Here is a 23,443-nt window from a genome sequence, read left to right as displayed (position 1 = left end):
TTTTCCTCTTATGCAACTCGGTAAAACGCAACTTTTATTAAAAATAACATTTTTTTGTAAAAGTCACCGTTTGACGTAAAAAATTAAAAAACTAGATTTTTGACATTTTTCCAAAGGGGGACCCCAGGAATTTTTTTGGAAAAATTTTGAATTTTAAAAATTTATTTTTTTTGTCTTAATTAGTTTAGATTAATGGTGGAACTGTGACGTGAGGTGTCATTTGTAGAAATGTCATTTTTTTAGGGTGTCACGCCCTGAAAACTGTCAAAAATGTCCTATTTACCAGGTCAGTGACAAAATGGCGGCGGTTACAGCAAAACAAACACCAAATTCGTGTTCTCCATACCGAAATTAATCAAAATGACCACTTTGACAGGTTGAAATCCAATATGGCGGCGGTCGGTATAGTAGGCTAGGAAAAACCCTCATTTGGGCTAAATTTTAGTTCAACTTTCCAAAAAAACGCGAATAACTCTCTTATTTGAAACATTCTGTATAAACATGTCAGATGATCAAAGTTAGGCAATAAACGGGGCTATCACGTGACGTTGACAGGACCGGGCTAAGTTGCCCCGTTCGGGCGCTAGAGGGCGTCAAAGTTGACCGGATTATTTCCCCAACAAAAAAACGACACATTATACTGAACAAAATATAATTTATTGATAATGATACAAAGATACATTACAGCTACGGAAATATAAATATTTTACAGGTATTGCGCGCCCGGGTTTACTTACTTAGGCCACACTGTATAGATTTTTGTGCGCTGTGTGCAGCACAGTCGTCGTTTTGCTCTACGCCCTAAATATTGCAAAAAAATCGTATAAATAATAAGTTACAAATATAAATTATAATAAAATAACTACATAACATATATATGGGGGAAATAATAATAATAATAATATTAAGAAACACACAAAAAAAATAATTAAATAATGATTTAAATAACAAAAAAAAAATCGTATTCTCTCATTTCATCGGTCCACCAAGGCACACAAAAAGTATAAAAAAAAAAACAAAAATGAGATGAGAAATAGTATAAAAAAATAATAAATAAAATCCAATCACGGAATGTTAAATAATATAATAATAATAATAATAATAATATAAAAAGAAATCAAGACCGATGCAACCTTAACCTAATTTGCACATTCATTTAGATAAAATCAAATCAACATTCAACTAGAAGCTTGCGCGGCTTTGGTCAACTGGGAAATTGCCGTTTTTTTTGAGACACTCTGTATTAGTATAGTGACGATCAAACTAGACTGGCGTGACGTCAGAAATTGACAGAAAACGGCTGCCAGTGCTGCCAAACGTAGCAATCTTGCCGTCGAGGCAAAAGTCAGTAAAACTTTCTTAATTCTCGGTGTTTAAGCAATTTTGTTATATTTGGCAACACTGCATGGTGTGACGGTTATTTCGTGTTTCTAGTAACCAATCAGATGTTGATCTTTTGCTCTGCAACGTTGCCAAACTTGGAAATTTTATAGGAAAATTCATTCAAAAACTTCCTGTGATCGAGCAATATTTGTTACATTTGGCAACACTGCATGGTGTAGAAAGTGACTTGTACAGCGTTTGCCAAATTGTAACGGCGTTTTTTCTGAGCCACCCTGTACACAATCGCTGACAACATTTTGAGGATCACTGAATTCCGAAATTATTTAATCGATCAGAAAAAATGCTACAAAAAACATATACAGGGTGGTCTGTTGAAAAACAAAAGCTTTCTGCATCGCCCTGTATAAGTAGAGATATTAAAAAAAAACATGTTGAGAACCACTGATTATGCAGACTTTCTGGTTTTTTGAGGTAAACATTTTGAGAGTCGCTGTGATTTTCAAAAATCCGCTTTGCACTTTTTTTTAAGAACCACTGGTAAAATATCGGTTTGGTTAGGGACATTTTTAGTGTCACTGATTTACAACATTTTGAATACCGCTGTTAATTCACATACAAAAATATACAGAGTGTTCTATGTGGAAAATGTAACTTTTTCCAACATTTTGCATGAAAAACATATTAAAAGTCACTGATTTTAGTAAGTTTGACAACCGCTGATATTGTGACTCTAATGTTTAGATTCGCTGTATTATACCGGGTGTGCTGGTTAAATATTTTGGTAATATTGGTTTGCGACATTTTGAATAAACCTAATTTAATTTAATTTGTTGGGACACCCTGTATATAATATAAAGAAAAACAATTGAAAATCGCAGACATTTTGAGGGTCGCTCGATTAAACGCCATAAGAAATGTAATATACAGGGTGGTCCAGTGAGAAAACGACCCGATTTTCAGTTCACATTTTGTCGATCCTGGAAAATGCGGACACCCTGTATATTTGACGATTTTCAATTGCTACCAGTAAAATACAGGGTGTCCCATTAAAAAAAACTGACTGAAGCACCCTGCATTCAAATTACGTCAACAGCAAATTTTGACAGATGGTTGCTGGAGGACAAACAAATCTGTCTTATAAACAAACAATTATTTTTGCCACACCCTGTATAGTGTCAAAATACGGTTCTATTACAGTCTTGACGTGTATGTCGCGTCAGTTCAACCGGTAAGTTAGCGAGAAAGTTTATTCAAAATGGCTGCTGGAGGACAAACAATAATTCAAACGCACACTGTCACTAACGTCATTTTGGGTTGGACTGTCACTGTAGCGCAGACGCGCCAACTATACAGGGTGGTGCGTCTAAACTCTTTTTGTTAAATGAAATTTATTTTTTTTTTGCATGGATCACCCTGTATTTTATGTATTTTAGCGAATTTCGAGGAAAATTGCACATTTCTACTTTAGCTGTCACTGAGTAGGAATGTGCAAGTCGTTTTTTCTTTAATTAGGTTTTAGGTTAGGTTAGGCTTCGTTTAACGCGTCAGGGAGTTGAATCAAAATGGCTGCTGGAGGACAAACAATAAATCCACACTGTCTCTGACGTCTTTTGTTGTCCAGGTTTGGAAAACTGTGTTAAATTTAATTTTAATCGAATAATCGTTAGTCGGGGTGTTGAATCAAGATGGCCGCTGGAGGACAAACAATTTGAACCCGCTCTGTCACTTGCCGTCATTCCAGTCTAGTTTGATCGTAACTATAGCATAAAACACGCTTCCTATTATAGTAGTTAATAATTAATAATATTTTAAATCACACAATATCAAAATCACTTCGCGCGAGCGAATAATTACATGTAATATAAATAAGTGCCGGGTAACGTTAACCGGCAGTTGAAAAGATGGCCATAAAACACCGGGTTGGAGGGGAGGGACTATAGTATGAGGTCGTTGAGCGTAAATTGAGTGGTGGACAACCGGTTAAACACTGGTAAACGTTGATCGTCCAGTGGTCCAGGCGATTGAAGCTCGGGTTCGCTACTGAAAAACGAACCCATGGATGAGGTGGGCGATTGGCTGAGACTACAGGGTGGACTAGGGCTGTCCAATGACAGGGAAGGACTTAAAGCGGCAGGACGCGACCTGACGACGCTAGATGGCGGCGGTGGTGATTTTTGCATGGCCTCCTCCTGATTGTGGACGAAATGGCACCGAGGCCCGTACGGACAAAACCCGACCGTGTGATAGGTTCGGCACAGTTCGGTTTTGTATTTCGGATGTCGCGCCAAACTGCGCAGCTCCGCTAAACCGTGCGCAAACTGACACTTGTCACCGTATTTGCACACGCCAAACTCCTCAAAGGGGCGGCACAATTCGGTTTTGTAGCGCGACGTGTTTACGGTGGTGGCGGTGACCGCCCCCTGGGGCGGCAACATGCCGGGCGCGGGGGCGGATTGCGTTCGTTCTAACCTGCGGTGTTGCTGCGTTAAATTGCCCAAAAGCATTGCCAAATTCTGATTGGCTGCTGGGGTTGAGGCCATCCTGGTCAGTGTTAGGCGCACCGTGGAGCCTACGGCCAGGTGTCCGCTGGACACGTTATCGTTGTTCTGAAACGAAAACAAAAATTACATTTTCACCAAATTAACACTCAAAAAGTTTTAAAAAAATGCAACTTTGACGCCCTCTAGCGGCCTAACTATACAACTTAGCAAAGTCCTGTCAACGTCACGTGACAGCCCCATTCATTAGCTTTCTTTTGTTTTCTAGTGTGTTTTACCAGAATGTTTCAAATAAGCGAGTTATTGATCACTTTTTGGAAAAGTGCACCCAAATTTAGCTCAAATGAAGGTTTTACCCAGCCTACTAAGCTGACCGCCGCCATATTGAATTTCAAACTGTCACAGTGGTGGTTTTAACTAATTTCGGTCTGGGTAATTTGAATTTGGTGTAACTGCCGCCATTTTGTCTGAAATTAAGGGCATTTTTGACAGTTAAGGGTGCCAAGCCCTGAAAAGTGTAAAAATGCCCTAAAATGCCAAATCAAAATCACAATACAACTTTATGTGTGTCCTCCAGCAACCATTTTGTTCTCTTGACATTTATAATAATCGTTTAAACAACCAGAACTGTTAAATTATCAATACTTCAAGCGTAAGCTCACTATGGCCGCTGGAGGACAGGTAAAAAAATTGAACATGCAAGAATACTGAAAGTGACAAGCAAATTGGTGTGTCCTCCAGCGGCCATTTTGTCCTCTTAACGTTTAAAAACAACCATAACTGTTCAATTACCAAAACGCTTTCAAGCGTAAGCTCAATATGGCCGCTGGAGGACAGGCAAAAAAAATATCCAAATCAAGTTATATTTTAGGTTTAAAAAAATGTAGCTTTAGTTTGACAACACTGTCAGTTACAACTGTCAAACCAAATTCTTTTATAACGTTTGGCAACGTGGCCTGCAAATGACACGTGACCTACTTGAATTTTTGGTTAAGTAACACACGTGACTGTTTCGATAATTCTTTTGGCTTGTTTTTGGTCGGATATGAGTGACATTTGACAGGCAGACCGGTCTAATAACCGTGAAGCTATAAAATTATAAAAAATTGCTTGAGTAACAGCAAAAGTAAAACGAGCCTGGTTTCTCTTTTAAGATTTGCGGCACGAAAGCTCTCGATTTCATTACGTTAATCGACCACAACGCTCGATTTTTGCCACTTTATAGTTTCATTGGACCGATTACAGTAATACAGGGGACGTTACATATCTTGTCTGTAGAGAAAATATCACTTTTTTTAGAGCTTAATGGTACGGGAACAGTACCAAATGTTCTGGGTACCTGTCTGAGAACCTTTTGTGGCTAATTTATTACTTTTTAAATGGTATTTGACAGTTTCTAGAAAGAACCATCTACCTCTTCGTTTCACATTATTCTGTACGTTCAAAGGCCTGAAACTGGCTTATTTCAAATGGGACACCCTGTATATTTTACAGTCATTCGATTCTCCTTTTCAAGGGCTACAAAATGGCCTACTATGTTCTTCAAAAATACGGGAAAGTTTCCGACTTATACAGGGTGAAACAGGAAAGTGCACAAAACCGGTTGTTCTTGCATTCCAAAGCAAATAACTGCACTATTTCAAATGGGACACCCTGTATATTTTACAGTCATTCGATTCTTCATTTCAAGGGCTACAAAATGGCCTACTATGTTCTTTGAAAAACGGGAAAGTTTCCAACTTATAAAGGGTGAAACAGAAAAGGGCACAAAACCGGTTGTTCTTGCATTCTAAGGCAAATAACTGCACTATTTCAAATGGGACACCCTGTATATTTTACAGTCATTCGATTCTCCTTTTCAAAGGCTTCAAAATGGCCTACAATATTTACAGAAAAATGCTACGGTTTCTGAATTATACAGGGTGAAACAGGAAAGTGCACAAAACCGGTTGTTCTTGCATTCTAAGGCAAATAACTGCATTATTTCAAATGGGACACCCTGTATATTTTACAGTCATTCGATTCTTCATTTCAAGGGCTACAAAATGGCCTACTATGTTCTTTGAAAAACGGGAAAGTTTCCGACTTATACAGGGTGAAACAGGAAAGTGCACAAAACCGGTTGTTCTTGCATTCCAAAGCAAATAACTGCACTATTTCAAATGGGACACCCTGTATATTTTACAGTCATTCGATTCTCCATTGAAAGGGCTACAAAATGGCCTACTATATTTACACAAAAATGCTACGGTTTCTGAATTATACAGGGTGAAAGTTGTCTAACAAGTAAATTACACTTGCCTGCTACGCTATTTCAACTGGGACACCCTGTATATTATTTCTCATAATCTGAAAGCTTGACAATGTTCTCTTTGTGTTTCTTATTGGAATTTCCACTACTAAAACCACACAATCTTATCAATTTCACATTAATTCTATCTTTTTGTTTGTCTCTTTCAATTTGTTTTTATATACAGGATGATTCATTTAACAACTAAAATTTGAAGAAAATACGTTTTCCACTCTGTATCTTTCCAACATTCCAGAAATTTCGGTGTTTTTCTCCACCCTGTAAACAACAACTGCTGTGACGTAGGTTCAGGCAAATACAGGGTGTCCCAACTGTTAAGTTGATGCAAAATGTTGTGGGAGAACGTTAATTGGATTCACAGGCTCACCCTGTGTATGTTTTCGTAATTTTATAGGTCAATGAAGAATATTTTGTCACATTTATGACAGAAAAACTGACAGGCAAACTTCAAAACTGTCAAAATCCCACCCACGAAACTATAAAATGCATTTCAGCTTATACTCTAGTGATCGAATATGTTTCCTAGTTTTATAGCTCCATGAACGGTATTTTTGCAATGTCAGCGGTTCTCAAAATGTTTCCCTAACCTGTCAGTGGCTGAAAAAATGTCTTTTGAACACTCTGTGACTTGACAGGAACAAAATTAGGCATTTTTTGCAATGTCGGCGGTTCTCAAAATGTTTTTCTAGTTTCGGAATTAAATCGAAAACATTTAAAATGTTTTCTGCCCTAACCTAATCTGTCAGTGGTTCCGAAAATGTTTCTCAAACACTGTAACTTAAAACAATCAAAATTCGTTTTTTTTTTTTCAGTGTCAGCGGTTGTCAAAATGTTTTTCTAGTTTTGGAATTAAATCAGAAACATTTAAAATGTTTTCTGCCCTAACCTAACCTGTCAGTGGTTCCGAAAATGTTTCTAAAACACTCTGTTCTTAAAACAGTTTAAATTACGCTTATTTGTCGTGTCAGTGGATTTCAAAATGTTTTCCAGCTTTGAAATTTTACCAGTGACACTTAGAATGTTTTATGCCCTCACCTAACTAGTCGGTGGTTTCAAAAATTTTCACTTTGGACCTAGGGACGATTTTCGCTTAACGCAAATCAGTAAAGTTAAGGAAATCCCGTTTAAGTGTGCGATTAATTTGAAGCGAATTTCGACCTTAATGCAGTTAGTGTACAAAAAACCTATAAAGGTACGGTGTGGAATGGTGGAGGTATAAAGTGATGGAAATTGTACTAAAGTACCCTTAAATCAGTTTTTTTTAACCCTTTTTTAAGGGGATTATCCCTGGTATAGTCGGGGTGAAAGTGTTTTTTTTAGTTATCTACTAACCCCCGTAACTCGGTTATTTGTCAAAATTTGGAAAAAATTCAAGAGATAAGAAATATAGGGAATTTAATTCTTTACAAGAAAGCTAAGGGGTGGTTTTGCCCTAGCTGGTCCCCGAAGGGAGATATTTGCCAAAAAAACTTTTTAAAGGTGAAAATCGCTTAAAATTAACCCACACAGGCTAAACGGATTTTTTAGCCATAAATCAAGTTTAAATTAAGCAAAAATGATCTTTAAACCAAGTTTTGACCACCCGGTATAATTCAACAGGTTTTCAGTATACAGGGTGTCTCATTTTTTCCAGTAAAAGAAAATTTATTTAATAGTCATTAAGGTCGATTTTTGCCTGGTTTAATTGGAGGTTTATAAGGGAATTGTCGTTTACTCGAGCAACTTGCGGCAAGCGAATTTGGACCTTAAAGCGGTAAAAAACACTGAAATTACCTTAATTAAGTTACTTCCAAATTCGTACAACGCATTCTGCGACATAATGGCGGTAGACATAATAATAATATCCCCAAGCACAGTGCACACCACACAAAAAATAAAAATTAAATAAATAAACAAGCACAAATCACACGATACTACTGTGTATGACTGGAAACTCGCTTCAACTTTACGCTATGGTGTAGGTAATACGCGCTATTCCACACGGCACACAGAGTAATCGCGTGCTTTCTCGCACCGTTTCGTACTGGCGACTGGTTGTTGTTTTTCGCCCAGTGTATGCCCAGTACCCCCTTCTGCCCAGCGTGGTGGGGGGGAGATAGGAAAAAAAGCTGTTTTGAAACGCGGCCAGCGTTGCCAAATCGTTGAAGTTTACGCGGAATTGCCGATTTTCTCACCGTTCGGTTCGAACAGTTTAAATGCGACACCCTGTATGTTATTAGCACTGGGAAGAGTTGAAGACACTGGCCAGTGTTGCCAAATTGACGTGTGTTTGATTTGTTTACCATCAATTTAAATGGGACACCCTGTATATGTTGTTACGCCATTTTGTAGCCCCACTTTGTGGCTCTGTTTAATGAACTAATTGTTGGAGAACGTTATTCGGCACACCCTGTGTATGTTATTGCATTTTTGTTACTTTATAGCTCCTTGAAGATGATTTTGACAGTTGTCACGTGTTTGACAGACAGTAATAACTGTCAAAATTGCACTCATAAAACTATAAAGTACCTTTAACCTAACTGAAACTTAGATTTTACGTTCTTGTCCTGTGTGGTGTAGTTTACTCGTTTTATGGCTTTGTGGAGGGGATTTTGACAGGTGTCATTGTCAAAATAGATCAACCTAAGTCAGGAATAGACCAGTCACATGTCAGAACTGTCAAAATTGTCCTCATGGAGGTATAAAATACGATTAACCTGACTCAAATTTCGATTTTGCATTTTTCTCCTGCAACTGTTCTAGTTTACTCGTTTTATAGCTTTATGGAGCGGATTTTGACAGGTGTCATAGTCAAAATAGAACAACTTAAGTCAGGAATAGTCCAGTCACACGTCACAACTGTCAAAATTGTCCTCATAGAGGTATAAAATACAAATAACCTTACTTAAACTTGGATTTGACTTTCTGTCAAGTGTGTGTCAGTTACTCGTTTTATAGCTTTATGGAGTGGATTTTGACAGGTGTCATTGTCAAAATAGATCAAATCAAGTCAGGAATAGACCAGTCACACGTCACAACTGTCAAAATTGCTCCCATGGAGCTATAAAATACGTTTAACCTGACTCAAACCTTAATTTTACTTTGTCTTGTGTCTGTTCTGTTTTACTGGTTTTATAGCTTTATGGAGCGGATTTTGACAGGTGTCATTGTCAAAATAGATCAACTTAAGTCAGGAATAGTCGAGTCACACGTCACAACTGTCAAAATTGCTCCCATGGAGCTATAAAATACGTTTAACCTGACTCAAACCTTAATTTTACTTTGTCTTGTGTCTGTTCTGTTTTACTGGTTTTATAGCTTTATGGAGTGGATTTTGACAGATGTCATTGTCAAAATAGATCAACTTAAGTCAGGAATAGACCAGTCACACGTCACAACTGTCAAAATTGTCCTCATAGAGGTATAAAATACAAATAACCTTACTTAAACTTGGATTTGACTTTCTGTCAAGTGTGTGTCAGTTACTCGTTTTATAGCTTTATGGAGTGGATTTTGACAGGTGTCATTGTCAAAATAGATCAAATCAAGTCAGGAATAGACCAGTCACACGTCACAACTGTCAAAATTGCTCCCATGGAGGTATAAAATGCGATTAACCTTACTCAAACCTTAATTTTACTTTGTCTTGTGTCTGTTCTGTTTTACTGGTTTTATGGCTTTATGGAACGGATTTTGACAGATGTCATTGTCAAAATAGATCAACTTAAGTCAGGAATAGACCAGTCACACGTCACAACTGTCAAAATTGCTCTCATGAAGGTATAAAGTACGTTCAATCCATCTTGTACTAACGTTTCTGAAATATTTGAGGCTGAACTAACAAAAGTAACACTGACAACTTTGACAGGCCATAATTCTGGTTGGGTGACGGTTACAGGGTGGATTTTTTCACCAAAATATAGTCGACAAAACGGGCATTTTGATCACCCAGTATACGGATTTAAATACAAAAAAAAGTAGTGACCTTTCTGGGCTGGTAAAACGTCACTTTCCTATCAAAGCAAAATGACTACTGGAGGACATATACTTTTTGCGTCTTCACTCTAGAAAATGTCATCGGTGCAATGCCTTTCCAGTTACACCGTACACTTGCTCAGTGGTTTGCTTAAACGTCACAACTGTCATTTTCGGACCATTGAATAATCAAGCTTGCACTGGACTTGTTACTAAATCCGTCACACTCTTATCGTACAAAATGGCTGCTGGAGGACACATACTCTTGAAGATTGCCGTTACGCTTGTTCGGTGGACCGTTGAACGGTCGCAAAGTGCCTGGAGTGGACACGTTTTAGTTAGTACAACTTGTACGGTACCAAACAAAGCATCTGCACCCCAAAAATACCAAACAAAAACGGTACAAGTGTCCTTTTCTGGGTTCGCCACCCTCTCGCACACATGTTGATCCGTTTTTCTTTGCCAACCGTGGGAAAAGGAACATGTGCAACGAACCTGTAGGCAATCTTAAGCCGGGGCCATATGGTTTCCATTCAAATTCTTATGAAAAGAAAACCTGGAAATACTCGTAACAGTGCGGGTTTTACCGTCTTCAGAGCGTTCGGAGCGATTTTCGTCCAGACCGATGCTAATTAACCACTCGCATGCAAACTACTTTGATTTTCACTGTATGTGGCAAAAAAAAAACCAGTCGAAAGGCGGATGTTTTCAATTTACACTTGTATGTGTGTGTGTGTAGCTTTAATTCTTTTTCAAGACGAGACGAAATTTCGTCTTGACTTGGTGCGACGTTGCCAGACCGTTGCCTATAAATTTTCACTTGTACATTTTCAAACTAACTGGCAACACTGTACCGTTGAATTAACTGTCAAAAAGTCAGGATATTCGACAATATACAGGGTGGTCAAAATCCTTATTCCATTGGCTGAATTTCAATGTCACTGTAGTCAAATTCAGTCAGCTGATTCTTTAACACTAAATCGCTCGGTTATTGGACGTTTTCGGTGAAAACACTATACAGGGTGATCAAATGAGAATTAAATATTCAGCCACCCTGTAGCCGTCACAGTAACCTAACAATAATACAAAAAAAGGTTTAGTTAGATGCAGGTGCGGTGAGATAGTAGGGGGTGTCAGTCCCTTTTCAAAAGGGCTTATAAAGCTTAACCTTACCTATATAATAATCAATCTAGGTAGGAAACGGACAGGGACGTATTCAGGAAGAAATTTGAATTATTTATAATTTGTGGACAACCCTGTCTGTCAAATGTCATATGTAAATGTCACGCCGTGTTGCCTGTCAAACGAATCAAGTTATAGGTTAGGTTAGCGTGAGATGGAAATTCAAGAATGGTGCGAAACAAATGTGACAGTCAGTGTTTCTGGCAGTTCAAACTTTGACCCAGCTTTTTTCACTGACTGTACCTGATTTTTTAGTGTTTTTTTAGGTTATTGGATAGGAAATTTAATGAGGATTCCAAAAATGTGCTTAAAACTGTCATTTTCTTACTCCATGAGGGTTTTACCAGCGATTTTGTGCCTGACTGTCCTTTCAAACTGTTTTTCTGGGAGTTCAAACTTTGACACCGCTTTTCTTCCTGACTGTACTAAATTTTGTAGTGTTTTTTTAGGTTATTGGATAGGAAATTTAATGAGGATTCCAAAAATGTGCTTAAAACTGTCATTTTCGCACCCCAAGTGGGTTTTACAGGCGATTTTGTCGCTGACTGTCCTTTCAAACTGTGTTTCTGAGAGTTTAAATTTTGACACTGCTTTTATGCCTCACTGTACCCGATTTGACAGCGTTTTTTTAGGTTATTGGATAGGAAATTTAATGAGGATTCCAAAAATGTGCTTAAAACTGTCATTTTAGTACTCTAAGAGGGTTTGACAAGCAATTTTGTCCCTGACTGTCCTTTCAAACTGTGTTTCTGGGATTTCAAACTTTGACACCGCTTTTCTCCCTGACTGTACTATATTTTGAAATGTTTTTATAGGTTATTGGATAGGAAATTTAATGAAGATTTCAAAAATGTGATTAAAACTGTCATTTTCTGACTCCAAGTGGGTTTTACCAGCAATTTTGTCCCTGACTGTCCTTTCAAACTGTGTTTCTGGGATTTCAAACTTTGACACCGCTTTTCTCCCGGACTGTACCTGATTTTGTAGTGTTTTTTACGTCATTAGACAGGAAATTTAATGAGGATTCCAAAAATGTGCTTAAAACCGTAATTTTCTCACTCCAAATGGGTTTTACCAGCTATTTTGTCCCTGACTGTCCTTTCAAACTGTGTTTCCGGGAGTTCAAATTTTGACACCGCTTTTCTTCCTGACTGTACCTGATTTTGTAATGTTTTTTTAGGTTATTGGATAGGAAATTTAATGAGGATTCCAAAAATGTGCTTAAAACTGTCATTTTTGCACTACAAGTGGGTTTTACATGCAATTTTGTCCCTGACTGTCTTTTAAACCGTGCTTATTGCACCAAACCAGTTTTCCCTAAATAACTCGAAAACGGTGAAAGTTACAAAAAAACTGCAAGAAACCAAAAACGTTCCTAATCAACTCCTCAACCAAAAACCGTAAGTTTGTTGGACCGTTTTTGTTTCTACTATACGGGGTGCGCATGGAAAGTACGGTGATTTCCTGTTTTTGGTCACTCTGTACGCAATTTTTCAGATAGAATTTTTTACTCTAAACCACTAAAAAGGAGAGCTCAAAACGGTTCTTTTAAGTGGTCGAACCACACTGGATTCCCAAAAAATAACCCAGTTACAGGGTGTTCAAATTTCAAATTTCAGCTTTTGCTAAATAACTCGGAAACGGTGAAAGAAATGAAAAATAACCATTTTTCAACTGGTTGCCATCGTTAAAAATCTCCAGTCTAATCTTATCTAAATAGGCCACTAAATTCGCTCAAATCATAAACAATATCGTTGTAATTATTGAATTAAAACAAAAGTAAACATGTTTCTCTCGTACAAGTCAACGTTATCGGTCAATTTGATTGTTTTGATCAAAACAAGTTTTAACTTAAATTTCACTAGTATCTAGTTAAGTTAACTGGATGGTTAAGTTCATTAACTCTTGCCTGTTTAAGCTGTCATTAGTCCAACCAGTGGCGTAGCACTGAAATACGCACAAATTGCTGATAAACAGCACTGGTACGCCACTGTCTCGAAAAACGATTTTAAACTGAAGTTTGTCCCGTACATTAACGACATGTGTTTGATGTTTACACTCGTTGTTGGTTTTTAATTAGATCGTTTACGAGTAGAATTTTCTGGAATTTTGACGCCCTCTAGCGGCCGAACGGTGCAAGTTGGACGAGTCCTGTCAACGTCACGTGATAGCCCCTTTGATCAGCTTTCTTTTGTTTTCTGGTGTGTTTTACCAGAATGTTTCAAATAAGCGAGTTATGGACGATTAATTGGTTTGGTGCACTAATTTTGGGACTTAACGAGCGATTTTGTCCCTGACTGTCCTTGCAAACTGTGTTTCTGGGAGTTCAAACTTTGACACTGCTTTTCTCTATGACTGTACGTGATTTTGTAATGTTTTTTTAGGTTATTGGATAGGAAATTTAATGAGGATTCCAAAAATGTGCTTAAAACTGTCATTTTTGCACTACAAGTGGGTTTTACATGCGATTTTGTCCCTGACTGTCTTTTCAAACTGTGTTTCTGGGAGTTTAACTTTGATACCTCTTTTTTTCCGGACTGTACCAACTTTTGTAGTGTTTTTTTAGGTTATTGGATAGAAAATTTTATGAGGATTCCAAAAATGTGCTTAAAACTGTCATTTTCTTACTCTATGAGGGTTTTACAGGCGATTTTGTCCCTGACTGTCCTTTCAAACTGTATTTTTGGGAGTTCAAATTTTGACACCGCTTTTCTTCCTGACTGTACTAAACTTTGTAATGTTTTTTTAGGCTACTGGATAGGAAATTCAATAAGGATTCCAAAAATGTGCTTAAAACTATCATTTTTTTACTCCATGAGGGTTTTACAGATGATTTTGTCCCTGACTGTTCTTACAAATTGTGTTTCTGGGAGTTTAAACTTTGGCACCGCTTTTATCCCTGACTGTACTTGATTTTGTACTCTCTTTTTAGGTTATTGGATAGGAAATTTAATGAGGATTCCAAAAATGTGCTTAAAACTGTCATTTTTGCACTACAAGTGGGTTTTACATGCGATTTTGTCCCTGACTGTCCTTTCAAACTGTGTTTCTGGCAGTTCAAACTTTAGTACCGCTTTTTACTCTGACTGTACCTGATTTTATAATGTTTTTAAGGCTGTTGGATAGGAAATTTAATGAGGATTCCAAAAATGTGCTTAAAACTGTCAATTTCGCACTCCAAGTGGGTTTTACATGCAATTTTGTCCCTGACTGTCTTTTCAAACTGTGTTTCTGGGAGTTTAACTTTGATACCTCTTTTCTTCCGGACTGTACCAACTTTTGTAGTGTTTTTTTAGGTTATTGGATAGAAAATTTAATGAGGATTCCAAAAATGTGCTTAAAACAGTCATTTTCTCACTCCAAGTGGGTTTTACATGCGATTTTGTCACTGACTGTCTTTTCGTCATTTCCAACTTTGACACCACTTTTCTCTTTGACTGTACCAAATTTTATGTGATTTTTTAGGTTGTTGGATAGGAAATTTAATGAGGATTCCAAAAATGTGCTTAAAAATGTCATTTTCTCACTCCAAGTGAGTTTTACAGCTGATTTTGTGCCTGACTGTCCTTTCAAATTGTGTTTCTGTCAGTTCAAACTTTGACACCGTTTTTCTCCCTGACTGTACCAAATTTTGTGTGGTTTTTTTAGGTTGTTGGATAGGAAATTTCATGAGGATTCCAAAAATGTGCTTAAAACTGTCATTTTCTCACTCCAAGTGGGTTTCACCAGCAATTTTGTCCCTGACTGTCCTTTCAAAACTGTGTTTCTCGGAGTTCAAACTTTGACACCGCTTTTCTTCCTGACTGTACCACATTTTGGAGTGTTTTTTTAAGTTATTGGATAGGAAATTTAATGAGGATTCCAAAAATGTACTTTAAACTCTCATTTTTTCACTCCAAGTGGGTTTTACAAGCGATTTTGTCCCTGACTGTCTTTTCAAACTGTGTTTCTGGGAGTTCAAACTTTGACACCGCTTTTCTCCCTGACTGTACCTGATTTTGTAGTGTTTTTTTAGGTTGTTGGATAGGAAATTTAATGAGGATTCCAAAAATGTGCTTAAAACTGTCAGAATGTTTCAAATAAGCGAGTTACGGACGTTTAATTGGTTCGGTGCACTAATTTTGAGACTCAACCAAGCTTTTCGACTAACTCTTAATTCAAATGTCAAGGTCACTGACAAAATGGCGGCAGTGACAGCAAAACGAACACCGGATTCGTGTTCTCCATGTCAAAACCAGTTAAAATGGCCACCTTGACAGATTGAATTCCAATATGGCGGCTGCCAGTATAGTAGGCCAGGAAAAACCCCATTTTGAACCAAAACTCAGTGCACTTCTCATAACTCGCTTATTTGTAACATTCCGCATAAACATGTCAGATGATCGTAGATAGCTAACGAACGGGGCTATCACGTGACGTTGATATCCAAGTAGCATAAACATTACTTAAAAATAACATAACCGTTTCGGAGATATTGACAGAAAACTACAAAAAAATGTGACTTGAAACTTTGAGGCCCTCTAGCGGTCAACCGGTGCAACTTAGCCTGGTCCTGTCAACGCCACGTGATAACCTCATTCGTTAGCTTTCTTTTGTTTTCTGGTGTGTTTTACCAGAATGTTTCACATAAGCGAGTTATTTAGGGTTAAACATGGTGGTGCACCAAAATTGATTCTTAGATTGATTCTTGATTTCTTAGTTTGATCGCTTTAGGGTGGTTTTCAAACAATTTCAGGCCTTCACCGAGTCAGTCAAGGTGAGAATCTCTCAATTGAACCACCCTGTATAATAGAAAAGACAATTTTCCACCCAACCCTCGTATACACTCAGCCAATTATGGTACACACATAGTAGTATTATAATATTGTATAAGAGAGTGAAAGTTGGCGAATAATGAAAGGTTTTTCATTAAAACCGCGTTTTGTCACTGGGTACCATTGCTGGTACTGCTGGTAGGTGGGGTACCGGTGCATTGAACCTCACCTGTGCCTGTTTATTACACGTACACACCGGATAAATATGATTGACTTACACCATTACAACATAATGTAAAGTAAACAAAAACAAGGGATTTGTTTGTCCTCCAGGAGTTTGCAAAAATGGCGGCCGGAGGACAGCGGAAACGAAATATGACGGGAGAGAAGACGAGAAGAATGGTTGTTAAAATGGGATTGGAGGAGAGTGAGAAATGGCGTCTGGAGGACAACTAGTCGGTAAGTGACGTTTCTGCCGGAATTAATTTCTGTTAAATAAGCGGAAAGTGAATGAAATTTAACCTTGAAAAGAAGACACTTCTTGCGGAAGAAGAAAAAAGTGAATTGTTCGCGAGAATGAAAACAATCAGGAAGAACGTTTCACCGTTACGTTTTATAAAGCGCTCCTCAGCCACTTTCGGTTTTATCGGTTTACGGTAAAAATACAACGAGATTTTCTAAGCGGAATAATTAATTTAACTCGGCCGGGACGATTAAAACTGAAAAAGTAACGAACAAAACCGAATCTGTCACGTTTACTTTCCAAATGTTACGTTGATGCGATTTTACTTTCGATATTAACCGGCGCGAAACGGTTTCTTTTTAGCAGTTGCTTAAAACTGTCTAAAAGCGCTTTTAATCAAAATGGTTGCTGGAGGACACACAATTCAACCCTCTAACAACTAATGATTTAAACAATGTTTCACCATATTTTGTGACTGAACTGGAATTACTTTCTGCAATGATTGTCATTAAATAGCTCGGTTATTTGACAGTTTAGGTAAAAACACTATACAGGGTGATCAAAAGAAAACTGCCACCAGTGACCGAGTTACAGGGTGTTCAAGTGGAAAGTGAGTTTGCTTATACAGGGTGGCAAAATTTAGGAAAAAACCACTATTACCGAGCAATATAGAAACAAATTAGCAACTTAAGCACGAGCGGATGATTAATGCATGTTAATCATTTGTTTCGTGAGTAATACAAGCGCCATGCAAGTAATTTTAAGGAAGCCACGTTTGATGGTTTTTTAACGTAAACCACTCTGTATACAGAGTGACTGGAACCAATAGAAACCGTTTTCTAATATTTACATGGAAATTATTAATTTAGGAAAAAATGCCGTATTTGTAACGTTATCGACCACTTTCAGTACTTTTTTCCGATAGTACGCCACTGCACATTCATAAACGCGATAAAGCGGTACCCGGTCCGCTTTTGTCAGTACCACTTGCCGTTGCGAAAGCCGGCAACGTCGCTGAAAAGTGATAGTTTTCTGCCTCGAACTTTAGACGATGCGACGTTGCCACCTCTCAGCAAATTCGTTTTCAGCTTCATCACACTTATTGTTGAGATTTTTCTCCGGTTGGTACCGTGTGCCACTCAGTGGATGTAAACGTAGTTCACCGAGGGTAGAAATCGATTTTGAACGTTTTTGGTTTCCTTCAAAATGTTGGTAACTCTAACCGTTTCCGAGATATTCGAGTTTTTTTCGAAAATTTTGAAAATTCCATATCTCCGCTATTTTTTGGATTTCAGCAACACTAGAAAACTCAAAATGTTCGTCTCAAACTGCCCTTTCGTCTCGTACTAATTGTAACGCAATTAAACATATACAGGGTGTTCAAAAAAACAGTTAAATTTGAAATTCACTTTCTGTCAGTTGTGACCGCGTTTACACAGTTCTAACTAGTGTAAACTAGTGTAAACCCAGTCAACTGAGTGCAGAAAGTGGTTCTGAACATTTTTGCTTCCTTGCAAAATGTTGGTAACTCTAACCGTTTCCGAGATATTCGACTTTTTTGGGAAAATTTTGAAAATTCCGTATCTCCGTCATTTTTTGGGTTTCAGCAACACTAAAAAACTCAAAATGTTCCTCTCGAACTGCCCTTTCGTCTCGTACTAATTGCAACGCGATTAAACATATACAGGGTGTTCAAAAAACAGTTAAATTAGAAATTAACGCTTTGCCAGTTGTGACCGCGTTTACACGGTTCTAGCTAGTGTAAACTAGTTTAAACTTAGTAAACTGGGTGCAGAAAGTCATTCTGAACGTTTTTGGTTTCCTTCAAAATGTTGGTAACTCTAACCGTTTCCGAGATATTCGACTTTTTTTGAAAAATTTTGAAAATTCCGTATCTCCGCCATTTTTTGGGTTTCAGCAACACTAAAAAACTCAAAATGTTCCTCTCGAACTGCCCTTTCGTCTCGTACTAATTGCAACGCGATTAAACATATACAGGGTTATCAAAAAACAGTTAAATTTGAAATTAACGCTTTGCCAGTTGTGACCGCGTTTACACGGTTCTAGCTAGTGTAAACTAGTGTGAACCTAGTCAACTGGGTGCAGAAAGTGATTCTGAAAATTTTTGCTTCCTTGCAAAATGTTGGTAAATCTAACCGTTTCCGAGATATTCGACTTTTTTGGGAAAATTTTGAAAATTCTGTATCTCCGCCATTTTTTGGGGTTTTGCTGACCGAAAAAAGTTCAAAATGTTCGTTTTGAACTGCTCTTTCATCTCGTGCTACTCGTAGCATGATTAAACATATACAGAGTGTTCAAAAAACAAAAAGAAAAACAGTTAAATTTAAACCAAACGCTCTGCCAGTTGTAACCGCGTTTACGCGGCTTTAAGTGGGTGTAAACCTAGTCAATCAGGTGCCAAAAGTGATTCTGAACATTTTTGGTCTCTTGCAAAATTTCCGTAAATCTAACCGTTTCCGAGATATTCGACTTTTTTGGGAAAATTTTGAAAATTCTGTATCTCCGCCATTTTTTGGGGTTTTGCTGACCGAAAAAAGTTCAAAATGTTCGTTTTGAACTGCTCTTTCATCTCGTGCTACTCGTAGCATGATTAAACATATACAGGGTGTTCAAAAAACAAAAAGAAAAACAGTTAAATTTAAACCAAACGCTCTGCCAGTTGTAACCGCGTTTACGCGGCTTTAAGTGGGTGTAAACCTAGTCAATCAGGTGCCAAAAGTCATTCTGAACATTTTTGGTCTCTTGCAAAATTTCCGTAACTCTAACCGTTTTCGAGATATTCGATTTTTTTTGGTAATCCGTTTTCGCCACGCCTTCCGTACGAAAATAGCGTCTTGAGCGTCGCGACGCCGATTTATTGGCAGGCATCTGGACCAATCAAACGGCTGAAAATTCCACGCCGCCCAACCCTTTGAAAAAAGGGTAAAATTAAGCGCATTGTTGCCAAATTTGAGTGTTTTACGCCAGGATAGTTCCAAACAAAACAATTTTGACACACATGACGTTTAAAACCATTGAAATGATGCAGAATTTGTGGAAAGGTCACGATGTTTTAGTTATCACTACCAATGACTGTGATTTAAGTACACAAATTGGCCGTGTTGCCAAATTGATCATTTTCTTCCAATTCAGTACTAGATTTTCTATCTTATTATTTTCAACAACGTTGCCAAACTGGGGTAGTTTCAAAAACCACATAACAACTACAACACTTTGACAGTTGTGACGTTTAAAACCATTGAAACGGTGCACAACTTTTGGAAAGGTCACGCTGTTTAGTGGCCGCCATTTTTACCAAGATAACGACAATTTCCGGTGTTTTTCTGCAATAATCGCTATGCAGGAAAAGAAGTAGACGTTGCCGTATCAACTACCGGTTATACTGATTCGTAAACGACCAGGAAATGTGAAATTTCGATTTTAACAAGTCTACAGAGTGGCGCAAATTATTTTTGCCAATATCTCCGTTCCAAAGGATCTTTAGAGCTTAAACACCCTGTAGATTTTCTGTAATTCCCTACAATTTTTTCCCAATTTGGACAGAGTTGCAAATTACAGTATTCACTTAGTCCGCCCCTGGATTATTTCCTAACCTCAATTTCTCACCAATTTATGGGCTAAAACTTGTTTTTTTTATGTAAATCAATATAATTTACTAAGGATTAGGTAATCGTACTAGAAACGTTGTAATTTAAAGTTTTTTTTGTGAATCTGCTTTTGTGAATGTCCTCCATTTTGACTGTTTTCTCAGCCTTTAATATGCGTGGTGTTGCTAGAAAAACAACGATTATAAGTCGATATGATCGCTGAATATGAATTGAAACGAGAAATAATGCGGAAAAACCACATACATCATTCAATGTGCGTTGCCTTCTCCCAGACTTCGTCTCTCTTTGTCAGGCCAACGACATTTCCAATGACACCTACTATACATACAGGGTGTCCCAATGGGGGGCCTGAAACGCTTAACAAAAGGTTATATTTAAAGCTGTCCTCCAACCGCCATTTTCACCCAATCGACCGCCAATCTCTTGGAGGACAAACTGTACTGGACTGACTGTACTTAATTTTTTAGTGTTTTTCCAGGTTGTTAGATAGAAAATTTGATGAGGATTCCAAAAATGTACCTAAAACTGTCACTTTTCTACTCTAAATGTGTTTTATAAGCGATTTTGTCCTTGACTGTCCTTTCAAATTGTGTTTCTGTCAGTTCAAACTTTGACTTTGCTTTTCTACCTGACTGTACCAAATTTTTTAGTATTTTTCCAGCTTGTTGGATAGGAAATTTAATGAGGATTTCAGAAATGTGCTTAAAACTGTCACTTTTCCACTACAAGTGTGTTTTACAAGCGATTTTGTTCCTTACTGTCCTTTGAAACTGTGTTTTTGGCAGTTTAAACTTTGACACCGCTTTTCTCTCTGACTATACTCGATTTGACTGTGTTTTTTTAGGTTATTGAATAGGAAATTTAATGAGGATTCCAAAAATGTGCTTAAAACTGTAATTTTCTCACTCCAAGTGGGTTTTGCAAGCGATTTTGTACTTGACTGTTCTTTAAAACCGTGCTTTTGACAGTTTAAATTTTGACACTGCTTTTCTCCCTAACTGTCCCTTCTTGACAGTGTTTTTTTAGGTTATTGAATAGGACATTTAATGAGGATTCCAAAAATGTGCTTAAAACTGTCACTTTTCCACTACATGTGTGTTTTACACGCGATTTTGTCCCTGACTGTCCTTTTAAACTGTGTTTTTGGCAGTTTAAACTTTGACACCGCTTTTCTCCCTGACTGTACCCAACTTGACAGTGTTTTTTTAGGTTATTGGATAGGAAATTTAATGAGGATTCCAGAAATGTACTTAAAATTGTCACTTTTCTACTATAAGTGTGTTTTACAAGCGATTTTGTCCTTGACTGTCCTTTCAAATTGTGTTTCTGTCAGTTCAAACTTTGACTTTGTTTTTCTACCTGACTGTACCAAATTTTTTAGTATTTTTCCAGGTTATTGGATAGGAAATTTGATGAGGATTTCAAAAATTTACTTAAAACTGTCACTTTTCCACTACAAGTAGGTTTTACAAGCGATTTTGTCCTTGACTGTCCTTTCAAATTGTGTTTCTGTCAGTTCAAACTTTGACATCGTTTTTCTTGCTGACTGTACCAAATTTTTTAGTGTTTTTCTAGCTTGTTGGATAGGAAATTTGATGAAGATTCCAGAAATGTACTTAGAACAGTCACTTTTCCACTCCAAGTGGGTTTTACAATAATTATATCCTTGACTGTCCTTTAAACTGTGCTTCTGTGTTCTTCTCCCAGACTTCGTCTCTCTTTGTCAGGCCAACGACATTTTCAATGACACCTACCATACATACAGGGTGTCCCAGTTGCGACAAAATGGCGGCTTAAAACAAACCGCTACAGTCATATTTAAAGCTGTCCTCCAACCGCCATTTTCACCAAATCAACGGTCAAAAGTGATATTAATCTCCTGGAGGACAAACAAAAACCAAAGGGCGTCAAAGTTGATTATTAATTTTCAGATATTTTCGCAGAAACTGTGACGTAGTCACTACTTTCGTTTGATTTCCATTATATCACACTAAACATGGTTGCATAACGTCGCAGGAACCTTGACTTTGACAGAGTTTAGCTAATTTTAGACTATTTTTGCTTGTAAAATCTTCAATTAAGTATGAAAAATGCATGGGATCATTAAGAGTCCAAGGCTACAGCCGAATTATCATTGTATCCGCTAAATAATTGCGGTTTTGCATTAATCAGAGATAAATGTTGCTTTAGTTCGTTGTTATTGTTTGATTCGTGGAACTTTTGCGGTTTTCTTCACTCAATTTGTACACTAAACCATTGTTTCGCGCCATTTTTTTTACGTGTGCACACTCTGTACGCCGCAAATGCACGCAAATACGCAGAAGCTGTTATCGTTTCGTGTTTGTTTGGTTTTTGCAAAATCGTCACTTTTATTCAAATTTTCAAGGCTGATTTGATATCGGAAAAAATCTGAAAAAGCACTGTTGCCACACTTTATGGTTCATTTTCGTTTGTTTCTTCTTTCGATTTCTTACGGAAAACCCTGCTAAGCAGGTCGTCTATTTCAAGCCATTTTGATCCGTAATGGCAGTCAAGTTTTAAGACAGTTGACAGCTGTCAAGAAAAACACAGTCGAAATACTTTCCATAGAAATTTCAAACTATTGGTGTGGTGACGTCATCGTTCTCTACTTTGATTTTCCTTGTACTAGACAATTATTAAATTTCTTGCAATCAAAGACTGAGAAATTATTGTTGTATACTGGTGTGTGTGTGTGTGACTGAGATAAAAATTATCAGCACAGTAAAGGAGGCTTATCGTTTTTGAATAACAGAGAAATATTTTTATTGACAAACCAGTGGCGTACTCAATTTACTTCTTGTTGTTAAAATTGGCTTTGTTTTGGCAAATTACACTAGTGACGTCACGTTATTCTACTTTGATTCAGTGTGTAAGTGTATTAGATCACGTCCGCCATTATTACTACTATAATTAGGCATATAATCACGAGAAACTCAGTTTATACAGATAAGTTCAAGTAAATTGCTTAATATTTGAATAAACTGATTTGTTATTAAACAAACACCTAAATTTAATGTTGTATGTAAATTTTTGTGACAAACACCGCATTTTACCTTGACCTTGACGAAAATACATGGGAATAATACTAATCACGTTATTTTTACTAGTGATGGGCAAATTACTGGTAAATTATACAGATATTTTGACACCGTTTTTCTTCCTGACTGTACCACATTTTGGAGTGTTTTTTTAGGTTATCGGATAGGAAATTTAATGAGGATTCCAAAAATGTGCTTAAAACTGTAATTTTCTCACTTCAAGTGGGTTTTACCAGCGATTTTGTACTT

At 37.4% G+C, this 23,443-nt stretch overlaps 2 protein-coding genes across 2 annotated transcripts in view; one reads left to right on the top strand and one right to left on the bottom strand.

Moving 5' to 3' along the window:
* arr (low-density lipoprotein receptor-related protein 6) overlaps positions 1–23,443 on the top strand; it is an 89,857-nt gene that overhangs the window by 43,487 nt on the left and 22,927 nt on the right. The window contains exon 25 of the transcript XR_014180122.1: positions 16,377–16,502. The gene's annotated coding sequence lies outside the window, so the exon portion shown is untranslated. The remainder of the gene's footprint in view (positions 1–16,376; positions 16,503–23,443) is intronic.
* On the bottom strand, positions 636–8,175 carry Tis11 (Tis11 zinc finger protein). The gene is made up of 2 exons (XM_081991278.1): positions 7,927–8,175; positions 636–3,950 (listed from the first exon to the last, which is right to left on the bottom strand). The coding sequence occupies exons 1-2, from the start codon at positions 7,984–7,986 to the stop codon at positions 3,279–3,281; spliced, it is 732 nt and encodes a 243-aa protein (XP_081847404.1). The 5' UTR covers positions 7,987–8,175; the 3' UTR covers positions 636–3,278.

The sequence above is a fragment of the Ips typographus genome, linkage group LG12, assembly GCF_016097725.1.
Source record: "Ips typographus isolate SLU linkage group LG12, UJ_Ityp_2.0, whole genome shotgun sequence".
NCBI classification, from domain to species: domain Eukaryota; kingdom Metazoa; phylum Arthropoda; class Insecta; order Coleoptera; family Curculionidae; genus Ips; species Ips typographus.
Note: the sequence above shows the minus strand (reverse complement) of the source record. Positions and strands in the feature narration are given on the sequence as shown.

Coding starts and splice junctions, on each gene's coding strand:
- Tis11 (XM_081991278.1), bottom strand. CDS start 7,986: ATGTCTACCGCCATTATGTCGCAGAATGCGTTGTACGAATTTGGAAGT. Junction 3,951..7,926: donor TTGGAAGTAACTTAATTAAG/GTAATTTCAGTG, acceptor TTTTCGTTTCAG/AACAACGATAACGTGTCCAG.